General features: G+C 46.5%; 2 protein-coding genes across 3 annotated transcripts in view; one reads left to right on the top strand and one right to left on the bottom strand.

Annotated features, from left to right (window-relative positions):
* LOC144767944 (uncharacterized) overlaps positions 1-18625 on the bottom strand; it is a 124695-nt gene that overhangs the window by 9754 nt on the left and 96316 nt on the right. The window lies entirely within an intron of this gene.
* LOC144767943 (cell adhesion molecule CEACAM8-like) overlaps positions 1-18625 on the top strand; it is a 206875-nt gene that overhangs the window by 111042 nt on the left and 77208 nt on the right. Inside the window, exon 3 of one of the 2 annotated variants that reach the window (XM_078651288.1) lies at positions 7422-7605. The exons of the other annotated variant lie outside the window; for it this stretch is intronic. Coding sequence (XP_078507414.1) covers positions 7422-7605 — 184 coding nt within the window. The remainder of the gene's footprint in view (positions 1-7421; positions 7606-18625) is intronic. 2 annotated transcript variants of the gene reach the window in all.

The following is an 18625-nucleotide window of genomic DNA, read 5'->3' as shown; positions in this document are numbered from 1 at the left end:
TGAATTGGTTCTACGTTCGAATACCCCCAAAGACCGGCACCATACAGGGCTACGGATGTACACGTGGCATTATATATAGTCAGGATTTCTCTTATTGGTTTTTTGCCCAGCTTTTTTTATATAAGTCTTTAAGGCCATTATAGTTTTTTGGAACAAAAGAGTTCTGGCCTTTACAGCACTTGTCCAAACCCCAGATTCATGAAACAAAATACCCAGATAAGGAAAGGTAGTAGTATTTTTCAAAGGAACGTTATTTATAAACATTCTTTTCATCTGCTTCCAGATCTTGTGCCACAGTTCATGGAGAAAGTTTTATTACAATTGATTTTTAGATCTAGACTCAACATGAACTTCTCAAATGATGATATGAATTTTCGTAGGGCCAAGGGAGTACGTGCCATTAAGACTGCATCGTCCGCATACAGGAGTGCAGGGATAGATCTCTTACCAACCCTGGGCATATCCCTGCACTCCTGCAGAAGACGATGCTCAAGTCCATTTATATAGAGCAAAAATAGGAAGGGGGCCAGAACACACCCCTGGCGTACTCCGCGTCCCACCTCAAATTTTCTGGTACATTCACCCCCCCTACCATAGCGGACTGAAGCTGTAGCTCCTGAGTATAATTCTCTCAGGAAGCGAATGATAGAATCTTCCATGCCCAGCCCTTTCAGGATTGCCCACAATTTAGCATGTGACACACAGTCGAACGCCGACGAAAGGTCGACAAATGTAAAGTACAGATGTTCACCTTTTACCCTAGTGTACTTTTGTTGAACAATCATTAAGTTTAAGCATTGTTCAACAGTTCCAATGCCCTTCTGGAATCCGTACTGTAGGTCGCTCATTATCTCATTTTCCGCCGCCCAGCTCTGGAGTCTTGCCAGGATAATTCTTCCAAGGATTTTTACGGATGAGTCAAGGAGGGAGATTGGCCTATAACAGGCACAATTTTGTCTATCTCCCTTCTAATATATAGGTACAATAACCGAGGTGAACCAAGACGGATTTAAGCCCCTTGCAAGTGCTGCATTAAAAAGCTGCACCAGCATGGGGCCTCAGATCTCAGTGTTAGCTTTATATAGATCTGCAGGGATCCCATCAGGCCCTGCTGCCTTGCCTCCCTTCGTTGCTTTCACACCCATCATGACTTCATCCAAAGTTATTACCAATTTTTCAATCCCTGCTCCCTTATTGCCCATAGAAAGAGAAAAAGAATCTATAGTGTGGGATTCATCTTGGGACCTATAAAGGTTTGAGAAATGCTCCACTCCTCAAGGTAAATTCAACCCTTTCCCGGTGTGAGAGAGTCCACCCACGGATACAATTTGTACGTTCTGTCTTGCTCGGGGAGACCAAGCTTTGGTGAAATTGCCCCCCATTTCTTCTTGTCCTGATGAAGACTCGCACGGCCGAGGTTTAACTTACCCGTCAGGCCACTAACGTGTCGAAACGTCGACGCCCACTCCTTGACCTCACCTGGACCTTTGCTGATCTTTAATTGACGTGCCCAACTAGGAATTTATGTCCTATTTTTGTATTTGAATGACTACATACTCAATTATTACTGTGGCCAGGTGGATGTTTTGGACGGTGATTTTAATACTGATCCTAACTTTTGCTTAAAGATTGTAATTATCTCTTTGACACCTTTTCCAGATTTCTTTTTCTGTTTTCTTGAAGCACCAATCACACTTCTGATCACTTCTACCTTTGCACGTCCCTCTTTGGGGCAAATTCACCTACAAATGTAATTTGTGTACTAACGTGAATCATTGGTAATTTTTCTATTTGACATCATGAATTGATATGGTGAATAACGAACAAGAACTCCTTGATAGGCAATGAAATAAATTGCTTGGTAAGAACTAAATTCGGTCTGTTGCTGCTTCTCTTTCTATGAATGTATTTATTACAATGAGCTGGCGAATTATAGTTACATGCTCTAAATATTTCTGGATCTATTGACTATGTACTGACTATTGCAGCATACAAATTGAGGTCTAGGACCACTGTTTTCTGTTTCGACTTACACCCAGGTCCATGACCATTTGGGTTACCCCATTTTTGATAATGGTTAACTTTGCAAGTCAGGCACACACCACTGCTTACTAGTCACATCAGATGGCTATAGCTGCTCAAACGCCATGCATCTGTGGTGCAACACTTCACATACACACTCACCCAGATGACAAGGAACATTCACACACTGCAATGTCCATGAGATTAAACACATCATTTGTACAATATCACCACAGGTCCCCACAAGTCATACACAGCTGTGAGTACAGTCAGCTGTCACTCTGGGGGGAACACTGTTACACCTCAGGACATTTTGGAATAAAGCCACCAAGGTCTTGCACGCCTGAATGTGTCACACACTATGCAGTGAATGTCACAGTAAGCACAATGCAAGTGAGGAGTGAACACACATGAACAACATGCTCTGCATGAGAGACACCACCATGTACACCCCAGGGACATTCTCAAGCCCACATTGCATCTCTGTCCCACCAATACACAATGCCTGTTGTGACACTCACACAACAGGTGCACAGTCAAAGGTACTGCAGTCAGCACTCACCTGCTCCCCTGGTCTCCCATACAGCTTGCTGTACTGTGGTAGGAGGGCATCCAGCAGGGCCTGGTTTTCCTCCTCAGTGAATGCTGGTGCCCTCTCCATGGTAAGCAAAATCAGAGTCCAGGAAATGCAGAGACAGCAGCAGTGTGCTCAACTTCAATGTTGTGCAGGCAAGTGCCCTCTCACAGCCACATGCAGCCTTAAATCATTGCTGCTGAGGGGCTTTCAGTCTCAGAAGTACAGTGTGATAGGCCAGATTACTTTGCATCCTACGTTTCATCCAATCACTTTAAACATAAGGCCCTGACACACATTTGCATGGTTTAAAATGTGAGCTTCAGCTCCACAACAATTTTGCAACATTGTATAGTTTTGCCCAACTGACTTTTGCAGGACACCTGTAGCACACACTCATATCTCAGTATCCATGACAACCAGCCTGCATTCTGGGCCTACTACTCATCCCCTAGGTGTCCCCTATGTATTTTTTGGGATCCACACACGTGTACGGTGCGTTTCACATCGCGTATGGCACCTTTTTAATAGTGAGACGCTGCGCACACGCACGAAATGTCGGGGTGCGGTTCGCTCGCGTATGGCACGATTACAATTGTGAAAAGAGGCGCACACACGCACGTAATGTCGGGGTACGGTTCGCTCGCGTATGGCACGATTACAATTGTGAAACGAGGCCCACACGCACGTAATGTCGGGGTACGGTTCGCTTGCGTATGGCACGATTACAATTGTGAAATGAGGCGAACACGCACGTAATGTCGGGGTCCGGTTCGCTCGCGAATGGCACGATTACAATTGTGAAACGAGGAGCACGCACGTAATGTCGGGGTACGGTTCGCTCGCGTATGGCACGATTACAATTGTGAAACGAGGCGCACACACGCACGTTATGTCGGGGTACGGTTCATTTCACACACTAGTGAATGCAGGGGTACGGTGCGTCTTACACGGTGCGTTTCACACGCTGTAGTGAATGCAGGGGTACGTTGCGTTTTACACGGTGCATTTCACACGCTGTAGTGAAGGCAGGGGTACGGTGCGTCTTACACGGTGCGTTTAACACGCTGATGTCAAAGCAGGGGGACGGTACGTTGCACACGCTCACGTATGGCACCATTACAATAGTGTTACGAGGCACACACATGGCAGGGATGTAGGGGTACGGTTAAAACAAGGATGTCTATCAAGTTTCTGTCATTGCATACTTACAGGAGCAGGCCCTAGGTGTGGCAGGCAGTGATATAGCACAGGGCATCTGATCTTGTTGCACAATCGATGTGTGATGACCTGTTGACCCATGTCATGTGTGATAGTGCACTATGTGGTACACATCACCTTTACACTTGTCCCATATGTATCATCATGCACATGTTGTCATGCACATCAACACTGGGATGGCACAGTCATTCCCTATGGGCACCTGTCTCATTATGCCAGTGACCGGGGCACTTGCTCACTTCACAATTTGACGCTCAGCATGACCCTATGTGACAATGTCATGTGTGTGTCATGTTAAAGATTGAGCTTGCTGTTTGTGTTCTGTTAACTGCATCTGCTGTTGGTGCATGTATAATGGGTATGTGTTGTGATTGAAATGGTTTAACATGTACGCACACCATGCCACATGTGCATTTCCACGGTTTTTGTGTCTGATGGCATCATACATCATTTATCCCTAGGCATACATGTCTGCATCGTGACAACGGCTGTGATGTTGTGTTGTCAGATGCACAGCTTATTAGCAATTTGTCTGATATGTACAATAGATATACCATGTGACCTGGGTGTGTGCCTTGCAGCCAGCTGTCTTGATGGGATGACAACCTTCTAATGCAGGTCTGGTGACGTGTGTCACTCCAGTGATATCTCGGGTTGTTCATACAGACCAGCCTAGCAGCTCTTTTGTGTGCATGTAATGTTCATTTCTCAAAAGACCGGTGTATCTGGGTTTTCGTTGGATGCCAGCAAGCTGGCATATGTATCCTGGATGTATTACAGTCGCCAGTCCCCATAGTGACTTCATGTGTAGTAGCAGTGTTGCATGTGCTATGTACATTGGTATTGTAGTTGGCTGACAGTTGTTCTCCATTCTTCCCAAATATGTCCTGCAGGGCACCGCCTCTACCAAGGCCTTTTCCAGACTTAGAGACCATGAGGGAACGTGATTGCATCCGAGGTTACAGATTCACTCGAGAGTTGATGACTTGACGGACAGGCTGGAACCACATCTCCAACCGCGACACAGGTATCTGACTGCGCTGACACCAAAGCTGAAGGTGATGGCAGCCCTACATTTTTTTGCAACAGGTACGTTTCAATTTAACATTGCTGATGTGGGGGGTATGTCACAAACCATGTTCAGCCGTGTACTACGTGATGTTTTAGCTGTGATGTTGGAGCACATTGATGAATTCATCAAATTTCCTACTCCTGAAGAGTAGACAGATGTAAAGGGTTATTTATATGCCCTGGGAGGGATGCCACATGTCATTGGGTCCATTGATGGAACACATGTGGCTTTGGTGCCAACACAGGCTCAGGAGCAAGCCTACCGCAACAGGAAACATTACTACTCAAATGCCCTGGTGGTGTGTCTTGCTAACATGCTGATTTCACATGTTTGTGCACGTTTTCCAGGATCGTGCCATGATGCATTCATCATGAGGCATAGCAGGGTACCACAGATGATGCTGCAGCTGCGCAACGATCGGGCATCTCTTGTTGGTGAGTAAACTCTGTTCTCTATGTCTTGTTTGTTTTTGCTCTGACGGCATCTCATTACACACTTATTTACATGATGTATATTTGTAGGAGATGCAGGATATCCCAACATGCCGTGGCTCATGACAACGCTCCGCAACCCAAGAACAGCTGCAGACCAGCAGTACAATAATGCACAAGGACAGACCAGGCGAGTGATAGAGCGGACGTTTGGACTCCTGAAGAGCTGATTCCGGTGCCTTGATAAGACTGGCGGATCCCTCCTATACGCCTCGGTCAAGGTGTGTCACATCTTCATCGTGTGCTGCATGCTGCACAACATGGCAGTTGAGAAGGCCGAGCCACTCATCCTGGATCCTGAGGAGCTGGAACATCCACCCGTTGAGGAAGAAGGGCTTGGCCATGATGAAAGTGATGAGGAGGAGGAGGATGATATCCGGAGTCATCTCATACGCAACTTCTCTTAATGGTGAGTCACTGGGAATTAGTGTGCAAGCTTGTGTCATAGAGTGGCATGTGTTGCATACTGTGTGTCAATCTGACTGTATGCGAAGTCACTTTGATGTTTGTTGTGATGTGTCACACAAGTGATGATGTCATGCCACACACATATGCGCAATGAGTGATCTTGGAATGTAGATGTGTACTACATTGTTAGTGTTTTTTACATGACCATGTCTGTAGGGAAATATTTTGAACGTGACCATTTGTGTGCCTGTCATTCCCAGGTTGCTCTGCCTGTTGTCTGTTGATGTCACCTTCGTCCTCCTGCTATTCCTCATGATGATTTCAACATGTGCCGATTAGCGTTCCATGCACGGACATGTGGAAATGTCAGTTCGGGTAAGAAATCCAAACAGGCTGCTTTGGGTTGTTATGGTTTGGGAATGTGTGTGAACTGTTTCTGTGCATGTTGTAGAACCATACATACATGTCTCATTACCATGGACCAAATTGCATGTTGCGCCACTCCCATGACAGGTCAGTCACCCTTCTTGACAGTCATCTGTTGTGGAGTTTTGAGTCTGGTGAATGCATCAATGTGTGTAAACCTAGACCCTGACACATTTCGGATAACACCGGTTGACATTGTGTGGGACATCACAACGACAGGCTCTGTGTGGAATTGCAGCCTCACTGTGTGCAGCAGGATGTGTCAGGCTCATCCCCTTAATCTTGTGGGCCAGTACAGTTTGATTTCCAAACAACCATGTTGTGAAGGTGTGGGCCAGTGTATGTCCCACATGTTCAGTCAACTGTCCTGTGAGTCTGTTTGTATTGATGCATTGCCCCTTGTGTCAGTATGTCATGTCACTGTCACGTCGCTACATCAGTGCCGGTGGAGAACACTGCTTTGCAATCCTTCTCTGTAAGTTGAGCTTAACTTTCTATTCCCATGATGCCAGGAATGTTGCGCTGATGACGTCCCAACGTTGTGCTGTGGCAAATGTAAACACTTCCGTGACACCAGTCGAGTGACGTTAATCCCAGGATTCTCTTGTGCGGTGTTGCATATCCTGGTCACGGTAGGGGTGGTTTAGTGGATTTGTTCCTCATTACTCTCTGCTGAGTTTGGTCCCACCTGCTTGTCATGTTTGGCATTGTAAGGCACAGTTTGAATAGCCAATGACTGGCTCTTGCGGGGCTTCCTTGTGTTCAGATATTTCCATTCCTCGTTGGATGAGCTTGTTACGGCTCTTGTGTGTGATGTGTAATTTACCTTCATGACCCTCACGGATTCCCAGGGCTAACTCCGTTTTGTTGGCTTTGTGTGAGTAGCACTGCTACACATTTAATTAAATGTAATTTGGAGCCTCATTCATACACTGTGACTTAGTTGATGACCACATGGATCTAATTACATTGAAGCAGCCTGGTGTGCCTTACACACCCTTCATTTAGGTGACAAACTCTGCTACCTTTTATGTGTCCGTGTTCAATCCTCAGATGTAGTATCATTTCAAAATGTGTGATCCCAAATAGGATACAGTGGCTGTGGTTAAACTTCACAGGTGTAACTGTTACAGTGTAGGTCTTGAGGTATTTGCTGATTCAGTGACAAGAAGTGTTGAATCCTTATGCTTGTTTACCTTTGTTTCAGATCTCCCTCCCTGCTGTTCCCATCCTGTCCTTCCCTCGCCTGATCACCCTTTTGAGTCTGTCATTTATACTCAGACCAAGGGGCTATCTGGAGATGGACCCCTGTCATCATCGTACGACTCTGAGGATCAAAGGTACCAACAGTCCCTGGCAGTCGTGTGGAGATTGTTTCACCAGAATTACAGGTAACATCATTGCATGACTGTTATTTTCTTCAGAGCAATGCCACTGGCCATGTACATTGGCTAAAGCAGCATGGCCTCAAAACAAACTTGATCCATTTGTGTAGAAAATGGGTTCCCAACAGTAAATTGTGCCTCATTACTTTCACCGCAGATCTCTTGCCAGTCTGCATGTGTCATCTATGGCATATTTTACAATGATTGTGCATATGTGGTTATGTGTACTGTGGCAACATGCATGCTGTTTGCAATGGCTAATGGTCCATATTGTGAATGACGTACATGGTTGTCGCTGCTAACCACCCTTACTAACATAGCAGCCTCCCATAACAAAGTGATAGTCCTAGGGGACTTCAATTTGTGGCTGAATGGCTCCTTGGACGCGGGGCTGCTCAACCTTCTCCACTCTTGTGAAAGTATCGGCCTCCACCAGCATGTCATGGAAGCCACTCACAAGGATGGACACCGACTTGACCTTATTTTTTCGGTCCCCCAGTTAGTGTACTTGTGAGAAATTCTGCCCATGGATTGGACTGATCATTTCTTACTCAAATGTTATGTTAATAGCAGTGGGGTCCGAACCCAGGCACAAGGTTTTACTACTGAATTCTCTTCCAGGGGATACTCATCAATAGTCATAAGCACTAAATAGTCCCGCCCACGTGCGGGACCCCGGAGCAATAGCCAATAATATGCATATATCTACATATATATATAAATACATATAAATACACATAAAATAACCATATATATATAGATAATATGCATATACATATACATATGCAGCCCAATATACACCATACTAGGCTTAAACACTGCCATTATTGCCTGTAAAATCTTTACATTTGCTAAATAAAGGCATATAAATTACATTATATGGCAATGCAAAGAAGAAAACACTGCCCTGGTTTTCTTTGAAACACACAACCTTTATTTTCAAAGGTAAAAACAGGCCGGATCATAGAGGCAGCTTTAGCCTAGATAGGCTGCATAGTAACAACAGAAAAATCTGGCGCCGTGCCTTTAAGACCTCTGTGAGCCTCCAGGCTCCCATCATGCACCACAGGTGACAGTTAGGTTAGTTCTTCTTTCCGGCTCCTTCTGTGAGGATCCTGGAGCATTGAGCTCGCCAGTTGGTGATATTTTTTCACTTTCTTCTGGTATTTCTCTAATTTTTTCGTCTTTACTCGCTGTCTTTAGTCATTATCTGACTAATCCAACAATTTTTTTGCTGCTTTTTGGCTATTTTTCCAGTCATAATGCCGGCCTTATTTGTTAAGTGTCCGGCCTGTGGTAAAAAAATGGCCAAGACAGACCCACATTCGGTCTGTGTAGCTTGTCTACCATCTTCTCACAAGCCAGAACTCTGCTACCACTGCAGCAAGTTGTCAAATAGGACTTTGAGAGAGAGAGAGAAGAGCAGGCTTCAGACCCTTCATGACAGAGAAGAAACTGTGAGTGGAAGAGAAGAATTTCATTCCAGGAAGCCTTCTTCTCAGCACAAAGAGCGCAAGGACAGAGGGGAGAAGAGAAAACATCGGTCTCCTTCAACTTCGAGGGACAGATCTTCTTCTAAGGTACCTGTGTGCTCAAAATCAGCATCGAAATTACCGTTGCGGTGTCCGTCGATGTCGAAACATCCCTCGCCGTCGAAGAAGAATTCGCCGTCGAAGCAAGGTGAGAAGCGACATGAGCGTAGGCGGTCCAGGTCTGGCTCCCCTACGACTGTGAGAGGGCGGGACTCGACATCGTCGACGGTCACCGCCGAGAGGCTCGAAACATCAGTCAAGATCGCCGTCGAGAGGTGCCATGACGTCGACGTCGAACCGGGCAGTAGAGGTTTCGACGTCGAAGAGCCCAAGTCATGTGGCGTCGAGGCACACGACGCCGAGAAAATCATCGCCGTCGAGGCACATGACGTCGACGCTGAAGAGACCATCGTCGTCGAGGAGGTCGCCGCCGAGGAGGTCGCCGCCGAGGAAGTCGCCGCCGAGGAAGTCGACCCAGAGGAAGTCGACGCCGAGGAAGTCGCTGTCGAGGGAAAAGTCGAGGAGGCTGTCGTCGACGTCTCCTGCGGCTAAGAGGCCTAGAACGGTGTCCAAAGACCGGTCTAAGGTTTCTATTGTGTCTTCTGGCAGTTCCTCTTCCTCCCCTGGGCTGCGAATTGTGCAAATCTCTCCAGAGCCCTCAGGAGCACCTTCACCTACAGGGGCTAATATCTCGCCACGATGGCTGGGGGAGATCAGAGACTGGAAGTGACAAGAATTATCATCAAGGCCTTTACTTCCTCTGGTTCCAGGTCTGTTGGAGCCTGCGGAGCACAAGTTCTTAACTCCTGCATCTTTGGGAGCGGTTCCTTCGCGGATCGCAAAGAAGTATAAGGCTCCGGACAATGATCCTTTATTTCTGAGGTCTGAGCCACAACCTGATTCGGTCATCGTCTCAGCGGCACGTAAGAATCAGACAGGAGCGACGTCATCCTCTGTGCCTCCTGATAAAGACGGTACAAAAGGGGGTGGTGATGGACGGAGCATCTGAACCAATCAAACACTCACGCCCAGTCAAAAGATTTTGGTTTAATCCATCAGGGAAGGCATGGCTTGGCAGTTCGGGCTGGACTGTTCCCATGAGGCACAGGGTCAGACTGATTTGCATATAGCCATGTCTGAACTGGGGTGGCAGAGTGGTCTAAAGAACGGTGATGGGTCAAACCCAGATCTTTTGACTGGGTGTGAGTGTTTGATTGGTTCAGATGCTCTGTCCATCACCACCCCCTTTTGTACCGATTTTGGCCGCCATAAGTGTGGCAGGGTATGCTCAGACGTGAGTCCCTTGCTCCCTTTGCCACTGGATTCAAGCAAGCCGGGCTGAAGACGGCTGTAATGCCAGAAACCGGTCCTGGGAAGCTTGTTTCCGGTCCAGGGAAGGCATGGCTTGGCAGTTCGGGCTGGACTGTTCCCATGCGGCACAGGGTCAGACTGATTTGCATATAGCCATGTCTGAACTGGGGTGGCAGAGTGGGCTAAAGAACGGTGATGAGTCAAACCCAGATCTTTTGACTGGGCGTGAGTGTTTGATTGGTTCAGATGCTCTGTCCATCACCACCCCCTTTTGTACCGCTTTTGGCCGCCATAAATGTGGCAGGGTATTCTCAGACATGAGTCCCTTGCTCACTTTGCCACTGGATTCAAGAAAGCCGGGCTGAAGACGGCTGTAATGCCAGAAACCGGTCCTCGGAAGCTTGTTTCCGGTCCAGGGAAGGCATGGCTTGGCAGTTCGGGCTGGACTGTTCCCATGAGGCAGAGGGTCAGACTGATTTGCATATAGCCATGTCTGAACTGGGGTGGCAGTGGGCTAAAGAACGGTGATGGGTCAAACCCAGATCTTTTGACTGGGTGTGAGTGTTTGATTGGTTCAGATGCTACGTCCATCACCACCCTCTTTTGTACCGCTTTTGGCCGCCATAAGTGTGGCAGGGTATGCTCAGACATGAGTCCCTTGCTCACTTTGCCACTGGATTCAAGCAAGCTGGGCTGAAGACGGCTGTAATGCCAGAAACCGGTCCTCGGAAGCTTGTTTCCGGTCCAGGGAAGGCATGGCTTGGCAGTTCGGGCTGGACTGTTCCCATGAGGCACAGGGTCAGAATGATTTGCATATAGCCATGTCTGAACTGGGGTGGCAGAGTGGGCTAAAGAACGGTGATGGGTCAAACTCAGATCTTTTGACTGGGTGCGAGTGTTTGATTGGTTCAGATGCTCCGCACATCACCACCCCCTTTTGTACCGCTTTTGGCCGCCATAAGTGTGGCAGGATATGCTCAGACGTGAGTCCCTTGCTCACTTTGCCACTGGATTCAAGCATGCCGGGCTGAAGACGGCTGTAATGCCAGAAACCGGTCCTCGGAAGCTTGTTTCCGGTCCAGGGAAGGCATGGCTTGGCAGTTCGGGCTGGACTGTTCCCATGAGGGACAGGGTCAGACTGATTTGCATATAGCCATGTCTGAACTGGGGTGGCAGAGTGGGCTAAAGAACGGTGATGGGTCAAACCCAGATCTTTTGACTGGGTGTTAGTGTTTGATTGGTTCAGATGCTCTGTCCATCACCACCCCCTTTTGTACCGCTCCTGATAAAGACAGCAAAGCTATGGACTCAGTAGGGAAGAGAATGTGTGCCACCTCTGCTTCCTACATGAAGGTCGCCAGCGCCTCCGCTTTACTAGGTCGCTATGACCGCGCACTATGGGATTCCATGTCTCGGTTTGCAGAAAAACTCCCCAATGAAGACGAGCATGATTTTCTTGAAATCCTTCATGAAGGTGGGCTAGTGGCTAACCAGGTGATTAGCGCAGCTGCTGATGCTTCCGACCTGTCTACACAGGCTCTCAGCTTGGCTAAGGCTTACGGGTCTTAAGCCTGAAGCGCAACACCGAATACTTCATCTGCCATTTAATGGAAAATCGCTCTTTGGCTCTCATGCTGACGATGAGATGTCAAGAAGGAAGACTGAGCTTGATACTGTGAGAGCTGTTGGTCTCGAAAAGAGAAAGGACTTTAAGAAAAACTACCATCCTTACGATCGGAGACAGAACCAACAGAGGGTTCAAACCCCTCAATGGTCGTCACAGCAGAATCAGGGAAGATCTCAGTTCTCCCAGCATCGTCCTGGTAGAGGAAGGGGTGTGATTTCCAGACAATCTGCACCTGGAAACAAGCAGCAGCAACAAAAACAGTGAGTTTTTGCTTCCCCTGAGCCAGTTACCCACTCCGGTGGGGGGGAAGTGTTCGTTTTTGCCTGGAAGAGTGGAAAAACATCACAATCGACAAATGGGTGCTGAATATTGTACAAAATGGATATACAATCAGGTTCAAGTCTCCTCCACCTTCCATTCCTCCTCAAAAGACTGCGATCCATCGACTTCATCTTTTGAAACAGGAGGTGTCTTTATTAATCCTAAAGAAGGCCATCGAGGAGGTCCCGAAGACACAGCGACGACAAGGCATTTACTCCCGATATTTTCTAGTTCCAAAGAAAGGTCCAAACAAGGAGTTCAGGCCCATACTAGATCTCAGGCGCCTCAATCAATTCAATCGGCAAGAAGAAGTCGTTTAATAGATTTAAGAATTATAAGGAAATTGAGGGAGAGAACATGGCGGTGACGGCTGAGCTGCCGTGGTGATCCGTGAAGTGGGCTCCTGCTTGCTTCTATCCGGTGATCTGACCTGATCCCGACCCGGCTAAAAATGAATATGTTTGTAGCCCTTACTTCGGAGCTTACTATCCGCTCCTAATAGGCAATTGATTTTGGAAATCAGCAACGTTTGGTGTCTTTGTACCTCCCCCGGCAGGGGAGTCTTTTCACCTTTTCTATGCCTTGTTGCAGCGGCCGCGTTACCGCGGCGGTTTTCAGCGTCTCTGCTTCTGATACCGGTGATAGAGAGGAGGCGCCGTACGCTATACAGAGGCACGAGATTTTCCCAGTGGTCCTGCGACAGTGGTCTTCAGCCGCCCTGGAGCTGAGGAGGGGCAGGAAAGCACGCAATCTGGTGCGTGTGTCGTGCGGTGTTTCCACGCGGAGCTGTGGGGAATTGGTGTCCTCTGTGAAAGTGGCTGACGAGGTGGTTGAAGGGTGTTCCAGGAGCGGTAACGGGAGTACTCGAGTGGTGATCAGCCCAGAATTAAATTCCACCCCCAGATTAAAACTAGATCTCAGGGGCAAAGTGGTCGAAAAAGGGGGAAAACGCTGGTTAAGACTTTATGTAGGGCAGCCCCCCCAACGGAAAAGGGATCCTATTCTTTTTTAACAACAGAGGTGAAAACTAATTGTACACATTTGAACAGTGTTAAAACAAAGGCTAAAACAAGGGCGAATGCCAAGAGCGCTAACATTGCAGAAGCAAGCTCTAAAATTACGGCATCTTTGCTTTCTTATTTTAAGGCTTTGCCGCAAGTGTTGCACCTCTCAAAGAATCAGGAAATGGCTGCCTTTAATGATGCCGCAGATGTAGGTTTATCACCGGCAATGGCTCCTGGCACTGCTTCTAACCCCTTCCCTCTACCTACCTTGAGCTTGTCCTCGGTACCAGCCATGGTCCCGGGTTTGAGTCCGAGTATTCCCTCAACCTCTATGCATGAAGGATTGGCACTTACAGCATCCCAAGCTGACGTTTCTGCTGATATTCTAGACTCTTTAGGAAACGTGATTGTCTCTTTAGCAGTAAGCAGCTCACCATTAGCATTGGTTGAAGAGAGGCAGCTCATGGACAGTTCTGGAAGTCCGGTGGGTGGTACAAGTTTAGATAGGGGAGAGCAGGTACCCTCTGCTGCTGCTCTTGTTGATTCTACTGAGGGGTTAGTAACTGGGGCAAGAGACGAATAACCTATAGAGAACAAAGGTGAAAAAGAGCTCTCACCCCTGGTTACTATACAGCAACAAAGCAATATACTTGTTCCTGCTAGTTTGACTCCAGCGGACGCTGCAGCTGGCATCTCAGCAGCATCGTTGATGGCTATGTTTTCCACACTCTCCCAGGAGATAAAGAGCGGTTTGGAGGAGTCCTCAGCTAATCAAACAGAGATGAGGAGCTATTATGAGTCCCTAGGTACCTAACTTGATGGCCTGGCGTCAAGAACAGGTGTACTGGAAGAGAACATGGGAGTGTTGTCACTCCATGTAGACAAAGTTGAGGAGGACATAGTGAAGGTAAAGAGAGAAGATCAAACCCTTCAGGACAGGATGGAGGTGCTGGAAATTAACGCCAGACGTAATAACATTTGAGTCCTTAATGTGCCTGAAGGATCTGAAGGTTCAGAAATTAAACAGTTCGTGGTTCAGCTTCTGAAAGCCTCACTAAGCCTGGGCTGTTCAGTGGAGGAGCTCGCCACTGACATCCAAAGGGTACATAGAGAACCTTTTAAACGTAACCCACAAAGGCCTAAACCGCGTAAGATCCTGATTAATTTTCACACATATGCCCTCAAGGAACACATTCTCAATCAAGCCCTTAAACAGAAATCCTTATCAGGGAAGGGGTTCTCTTTTCAAATAGGATCAGACCTGGCTAGGGTCACACTTGAGAGACAGTGGGAATTGGGTAGGCGCTTAGACGCTTTCAGGAAGGTAGGCGCTACAGCTAAGATAACATTTCCTGCTGCGTTAAAAGTAATGCACAATAATAAAATGTACAACATCAGGACAGTGCAGGCAGCAGATGAGCTTTTGTTGGAGCTGGGCAACAGGGCTTCTTCAGTGTAGGGGGAGGTTGTGTTTCATGGAGATTGGAGTAAATTCAAGTTGAGTTATCTTCCCCCTTTGTTTAAGACATTTAGATAAACGATAGACGCTTGGAAAAAAAAGCACATATACACACAAAGGGAAACTAAAATATAAAAAAATTATATTTTTTCATATCAAGTTGCACATAAATCGGGTTACATTGGTCTTTAAACTCAAGAGTCCGGTACTAGGGTTAGGTTAGGACCAGATGGGCTAGCCGGGGCCCGTAGGGGGGTGCCATCTACTGGATTTGATCCGGTTAGATACATCTAGGGTTCTCCACGGGAGGGAGGGAGGTAATGGGTGGGGAGGATGGGGTGGGGGGGGCTAAAAGCAAAAAAAATCCTCATCTGTCATTCTAATACGTTTTTTTATCATGAAGTTCAGTGGTTGCTTCACGATTCGCAGCTGAGTTTGTCCTGGGTAGAATGGTTAGAATGGTATAACGGCATTCCTGGGTTTCAGTATCATTATCTGGTAAGAACTTGGCTGGTCCCTTTTTTTTTCTATGGGTATGGCTAATCTAAAGATATTTTCCTGGAACATAAATGGCCTGCGGACTAAACCCAGGGCAGAAAATTGTTTCAGCATCTTCGAGATATAGAGGCGCAGGTCATTCTGCTCCAGGAAACCCACTTGACTCAATCTGAGTTAGATGTACTGGTGAAGGAAAATAGGTGGATTGACTTTGCGGTCTCCACCTCCCAATCCACGAATACTAGGGGAGTGTCCTTGATCCATAAAAAACAACTAAAGGCTAGATTGATAACTTTCATGGCGGACCCAGGTGGCAGATGGGTCATTGCCTGATTAAACATCTTGGGGGCTCAATTTACACTTGTTGGGTATTATGGCCCGAACCAAGACGATCCCTCAGTATTAGAGACCATTTTCTTTCATCTTTTATCTTTTCCCGACCCAGTAATATTCGCGGGAGATTTCAATATTGTACTTGATCCAATTCTAGACAAGTCGCAAAATAACTGTTCCCGTATCCCTTCAAAATCCAGGACTTTTTTGCTTAACTCGATGAACCAGTTTGGATACGTGGATATTTGGAGGGAAAGGTCTGGGACTCAGCAGGGGGTTTCTTTTAGAAACTACAAATACCACCATCAATCTCGGATTGATTTCGTATTGATTAGTCATAGTTTAGTTGCTGGTGTTAAGAATATTCATTATCTGCCCATACATTTATCTGATCATGCGGCTGTAGTATTGGAGCTTTTGGTGGCTTTTAATGCTTCATCTAGGAGCTGGACATTTGACCGTTCGCTGCTTTCCCACCCCGATGACGTCCTATCTCTTAAAACCGAGGTCCAGCATTTTCTTAATGAGAATGTTGGGTCAGCTGATAATGGTATTGTCTGGGATTCCCTAAAGGCATTTTTACGAGGCCTTATCACCGCCAAGATGTCTTATAGAAGGAAGGAATATAGGGAGGCGGTCGCTTCAGTTGAAGCAAATATAGCTAAAGTCCAACAAGACATTGATACCAACTGGGCTTCCTCTGCAACTTTCTTGTCAGGCCTACAGGATAAGCTCCTCTCCCTAAAGGGACAATTAACTTCAATCTTAAATCAGCGTATTCAAGAAAGTTGGGATGCTAGCAAGATCTCCCATTTTGAGTACGGTGAGGGCGCAGGGAAGTTATTGGCCTGGAAATCCAAAACCAATCAAATTCGTAATAACATAGACTTGATCATGGTTAACAACGTTCCACGGTCATCAGACCTGGATATAAGACAGGCTTTTAGAGAATTTTTTCAGGAAATATATCACGAAGATAAAAGTGCTGAACCTGATCAAATCAGGGAATGGCTGAATCAAATAGCCCTGCCGGCCTTATCAAGAGAACAGAGCGAGTTATTGGATAGTATAATTTCAGAGGGAGAAGATGGGAAAGCCGTTCAAAATGCAAAAAAGGGAAAGGCGGCAGGACCGGACGATCTACCAGCCGAAATTTATAGAGTATTAGAGCAAGAACTAGCCCTCTTTTTGACAATTTTATTTAACCAAATTTTACAGGACAGCATTCGCCCTCCACCATCTTGGGATAACGCTTCTATAACTTTAATTCTAAAGCCCGGAAAGTCACCTATTGCATGTGGGTCGTATAGACCCATATCAATATTAAATGTGGATTATAAAATTTTTACCGCAATACTGGCTAAAAGACTTGCAACGGTGGCTCCTGAAATCCTTCACTCAGATCAGAAGGGGTTCGTGAACGGACGACAGTTATATGGGTTAACTTATGATTTAATAGGGGCAATAGATATGGCCTCTCTGGAGTCCCTCCCCTTAGCAGTCCTCACATTGGACGCAACCAAGGCCTTCGACAGGGTGAACTGGGTTTACCTGTCGGAGTCCTTGGCAAAGTTCAACGTGGGCAGAAAAACACGGCGGGCAATTGATCTTTTATATCAGAACCCCAGTGCCTGTATTTTGGTAAATGGCATTCTATCTGACCCTCTGAACATCTCGAGAGGTACAAGGCAGGGCTGCCCTCTCTCCCCACTCCTGTTCGATCTATACATTGAACCATTTGCCCAGTGCTTAAGAGAGAATGTTAACATCAGACTGTTCATGTATAAGGGGTGGGAGAGAAAGGTGGCCCTATACGCCGATGATATTCTGGTGTATATATGAGAGGTACACACCGCACTTCCTGCAGTATTAAAGATGGCCTCTGAGTTTGGTGAAATCTCTGGGTACGAGATCAACCCTGATAAGACGGAGATGTTGATATGGAACGTAGATCAGATTCCAGCAGATATCACAGTACGTCCTGGAAATAAGATGAGATATCTGGGCATTAACATCATTAAGGATATCAATCAGATCGGCAAGATAAATTTCGAAACTGTAGCTAAGGAATGCCGTAAATTATTACTGTCATGGGCACAACTCCCTCTATCATTTTTAGGAAGGGTTAATTTAATTAAAATGTCTATTTTGCCTAAAATTTATTTTCTTTGTAACACAATTCCGTTATATTTTGATCCCTCGTTAATAAATAAACTACAATCTGATATTAATTCCTTTATTTGGAGTAAGCGCCTCTCGTGGATCTCCTGGAAAAAGTTGAGGAGGCGTAGAGAAAAGGGTGGAATCGCGGCCCCAGACTTTCAGACATATGCATGGGCATTCCAACTATCTCATGTCAGAGTGCTTTTTAAAAATCCATCTGAGTATGGGGCTGGTTCTTTGTATTCCACCCTTCTTACAGGAGAAGGTGTTAGCCAATCAGGGTTTCTGTTCAAGTTTGGGGACCCCAAGTTTTTAAAATAAATTAAGCTGAAGATTCTGCAAGGAATGGCCAAAATGTGGGCACAGATAACTAAAACCATTAAGGTAGGGTACTACAATAGTAGGACTCTGCTTTGGGATCTCCCTGAGAGTCCGGTTTGGTTGAGTGACAGTCTAGCGATCCCAATTAAGGAAGCTGGGTTGGCTGTTTGGGGTGATTTGTTCATAGAAGGGGAGCTGCTCCCGTGGGAGTGTCTTAGAAACACCATTGGCCCCAACTTTGCTAGATTCAAGTATATGCAAATAGCTAGTTGGTCCCACGCATATGTCTCTCGGACAACTCGTGGAAATAAATTCCCCCTAGGTGGCCACAGCCAATTAATATCATCCTTAGTCGATAAATCTCCTGCTAAAAAGGAAATTTCATCCTGGTATAACCTGATTATGGAAGAAAGGCTTTCTCACTACCAGAAGAGCTTTGGTCATCTACCATAATGGG

The sequence above is a fragment of the Lissotriton helveticus genome, chromosome 7, assembly GCF_964261635.1.
Source record: "Lissotriton helveticus chromosome 7, aLisHel1.1, whole genome shotgun sequence".
Lineage (NCBI taxonomy): Eukaryota > Metazoa > Chordata > Amphibia > Caudata > Salamandridae > Lissotriton > Lissotriton helveticus.
The sequence above is the reverse complement of the archived record's forward strand: the minus strand, read 5'-3'. Positions and strand labels throughout refer to the sequence as shown.